The 3,395-nt window shown below is 55.3% G+C and overlaps 1 protein-coding gene across 1 annotated transcript; it reads right to left on the bottom strand.

Moving 5' to 3' along the window:
- Window positions 1–1,172: 1,172 nt before the first annotated feature.
- Window positions 1,173–1,796, bottom strand: LOC108863837 (uncharacterized). The gene has a single exon (XM_018638462.1). The coding sequence runs from the start codon at window positions 1,794–1,796 to the stop codon at window positions 1,173–1,175; it is 624 nt and encodes a 207-aa protein (XP_018493978.1).
- Between the last annotated feature and the right edge of the window lie 1,599 nt (window positions 1,797–3,395).

Here is a 3,395-nt window from a genome sequence, read left to right as displayed (position 1 = left end):
ATTATTACCGGAGTACAAATGTGCATTGTCATCCGCTCATGCGACGGTCCACGAGTCGGTGTCGGCGCTCGCGAGAACGATCGAGAGTTATCGGGACGTGAGTGGGAGGTCGAGTCAGAACTGGTATACACCGCAGGGATCGAGAGAGACGAGATCAGGCGTGTCGGGGCTACTATCTTCATGGGATACGGCGAATGAAGACCTCGGTATTAACGAACCAGCGATAGCCACCTCTAGTTTATTGAGCACACACACAGGCCGCCACAGCCGACCTATAGTCGCTGTGCGACCGACCTCTCTGACACTCTGTTACATCCTACACCTCTAACGTCCGTCCGACACCTCACACGTCCATCTAACACAGCGGTTCCCAACCTTTTTGGCTCCGCGGCTCCCGAGCGAACCCAGAATTCCCCCGCGGCTCCCAGGATCCCAGTGCCCACGCGGCTCCCGCGGCTCCCGCGGCTCCTACCTACTCTCCCTTCTTTTTCCCCTAAAAGGACCATTCGCAGCTCAATTCCGGCACTCATAACTTGCATGTACATATATTGTTCACAAATATTCCGCCTCCCTCCCGTCAATTCCCCGTTAAAAAGACCGAATGGGAATCTCCGGAGACAAGCAGCTCCTGGCTGGAAAAGGTAGCCTCGCGGGCATACCAGAGCTCTCTAACAAATGAGTCCAATCTCTCTCGACGGAAGAGAAGAGTTGAGCTTCTCGAAGCTCACGGGAAAAAGCTTAGTGGTGGATGAAGTGTTCTCTGCGGGGAAGACACAAGGAAACAAAAGGTGCTCCGTGCGGTGGTGTGAAAGCGAGTGAGATTTTATTTTAGCTTCGTTCACTCCTCGATAGAGTTGAACCGAATGGCGGGAACACAACCGTCGATCCGTTTCACGAACCTTCCCTTGGAATTGACAAACCCTGACGGCCCGGACCTACACCAGAAATTCGTCCGCGGCTCCCCCAGAAAAGCCTCGCGGCTCCTAGGGGAGCCGCGGCTACCAGGTTCGGCGGCTCCCCCAGAAAAGTCCCGCGGCTCCCCTAGGAGCCGCGGCGCCCAGGTCGGGAACCGCTGATCTAACACCTCTAACGTCAAACGTCCGTCTACATCTCTATGTGACCCCGACATTCGGTCACGCTACCTACACTGGCTCCTGACAGCGATTTCACCTCTACCGGCTACCGGACAGATATAGGTTCTTCACTGCGCCTTCACCTCTCAACTCCGTCCTGCACGTCGGGCACACCGGGTTTAGCCTCAACGCCTTCGCGAGACACAGGAAGCAGAACAAGTGCCCGCACTTCGTCGTCTGCGGGTCTTCCGGCACCAACAAACATATGGCGCACTTGTAGTGGGCCATCATCCGAAAGTTGCGCGCGTCCTCCTCCGTCCATTCCGTCGGGCGTTGTGGACACCCCGGCCTCGCCTCCGTCGACGATTCCTCCGTCGACGCCACCCGCTGGCTCCAAACCCGCCGCGCCGTCATAGCCGGCGTCTCGCCCTCACGCGGCCGGACCTCCACCACCGGCTCCTCGACCGGCCGTTCTTCCTCCGGTTCGTCAAAGGGGCGGCTCCCCCAGAAGAAAGGGTCCTCGTCGTCATCTTCCTCACTGCACTCCGCCAGAACGTTTTCCGCCAGCTGCACCGCTCTGCTTTCCGACTCCGCATGAACGTCCTCCACCGGCTGAACTCCGCTGGCTCCCGGCTCCGCACGACCGTCTTCTACCAGCTGAACTCCGCTGGACTCCGGCTGAACTCCTCTGACGGCCGGCTCTTCCTCCGTCTCCGGGGGCATGTCCCTCGGACCTGGGCACACCGCACCGCCCGCACATGCCCCGCTCCGCCGCATCGGAAGCAGATGCGCGCGGGACAGTTCCTCTCGAAGTGTCCGACCGCACCACAGCCCCTACACGGCCGTCTCCTTGCACTGCACGCCGGCGAACGGGTCACGTGCCTGTTGTCCAAGCAATCCGCACACACGCTCATGACGACCTGCTCGTTGTACACCACACGTCGAACTGACTGCTGCTCTGTTCGATTCGAGCGTTCCGAATTCTTTTCCGTTGGGGGTGTCTTCTTTCCGTCAGTCTCAGCGTGCATCGCCCGCTCGCTCTGCCATCGCTACCTCCTAGTTGTCCTCAACTTGAACATTTCTTCTACACTATCTACCCACCTATTACCGCCTGTATATTTTCTCTGGTTCATCATCTATTCCTACTTTCCCACCTGCTTTTCCCGCCTAACCATCTACTTCGTATATTTGCCTCGGAAATGTACTGTTCGCTTCGGCCGAACTCTTGCTTCACCCCCTATTCGTCGTTCTTGAGCTTCTCTCCCCGTTAACGGTGTAGCCTCAACTTTCTGGTGATTTCGAGCCCGTTCGCTCTTCGATTCCGGCGCGCCGTCTTTTCTAGAGTCGTCACTTGATTCCTCTGTAACCGTCAGTTTTGTTTTTCTGATCTTCGGTTCCGTCTCCTCTTCTTGGATCGACATGTTCAGACCCTCGAAATGTTGTGACAACTCGTCGACTCGAATGTCCTCTTGTTCACTTAGCTCGCTGTTCTTCTCCGACTCCGATGCCTCCGAACGTTGAATATTTTCTGGAATGCTAACGGAATTATCATCGCCAGGCAGAGTCTCCTCGTCACTTTCATCCCCGTACACTCTGTACCATTTTAACTGAGAACAGTGCGCCGTACACAGATATTGCTTTTCGACCCCCATTTGAGCGAGCCGATATCTTCGGTAGAATCTCCGTAATTACCATCGGTCCCCGATACTTTGGTTGCGACTTTGTTGGTGACCCCGTCTGTACCGGCAACCGCCTTACTAATACGATATCCCCGATCTCATACCGCCGCCAATGTGGTTTCCTTTTCTTATCGTAGTCCTCCGCGTATTTCGCTTGATTTTTGATGATCGTCTCTCGAATCTCTTTCTGAATTTCTTCCGCCGGCGTCCACACCGTCTCTTGTTCTTGTAAAACCGACCCCGAAAAATTATCTAGCCTCGGCAGATAACCATGCAATGCCTCGAAAGGTGACTTCCCTGTCCCCCTCGCTGGCGCCCTATTCATATGCATCTGTGCCAACTGAAAAGGTTTCGCCCAATCTGACTTATCCGAACTCTCGCTTGATGTTCTCAGTAGCCTCGCTACTTCCTTATTCAACCGCTCCACCTGACCATTCGATTGTGGTCTCTGAGTCGAAATCAAAATATGCCGAACTCCCATCCCGCTCAGAAACTCCTCTGTTGATTTCGCCGTGAATGCCGTCCCACGATCCGACACCAACCACATGGGCGTCCCATATGTTCTAAATATCCGAGTCAGAAAATCAATTACCGCCGCCGCGTTTGTTGTTTTAACCGCCTCCAGCAATACGTACTTTGTTAG

Source organism: Galendromus occidentalis, unplaced genomic scaffold (assembly GCF_000255335.2).
Source record: "Galendromus occidentalis unplaced genomic scaffold, Mocc_1.1 scf7180000077073, whole genome shotgun sequence".
In the NCBI taxonomy this organism is placed as follows: domain Eukaryota; kingdom Metazoa; phylum Arthropoda; class Arachnida; order Mesostigmata; family Phytoseiidae; genus Galendromus; species Galendromus occidentalis.
Note: the sequence above shows the minus strand (reverse complement) of the source record. Positions and strands in the feature narration are given on the sequence as shown.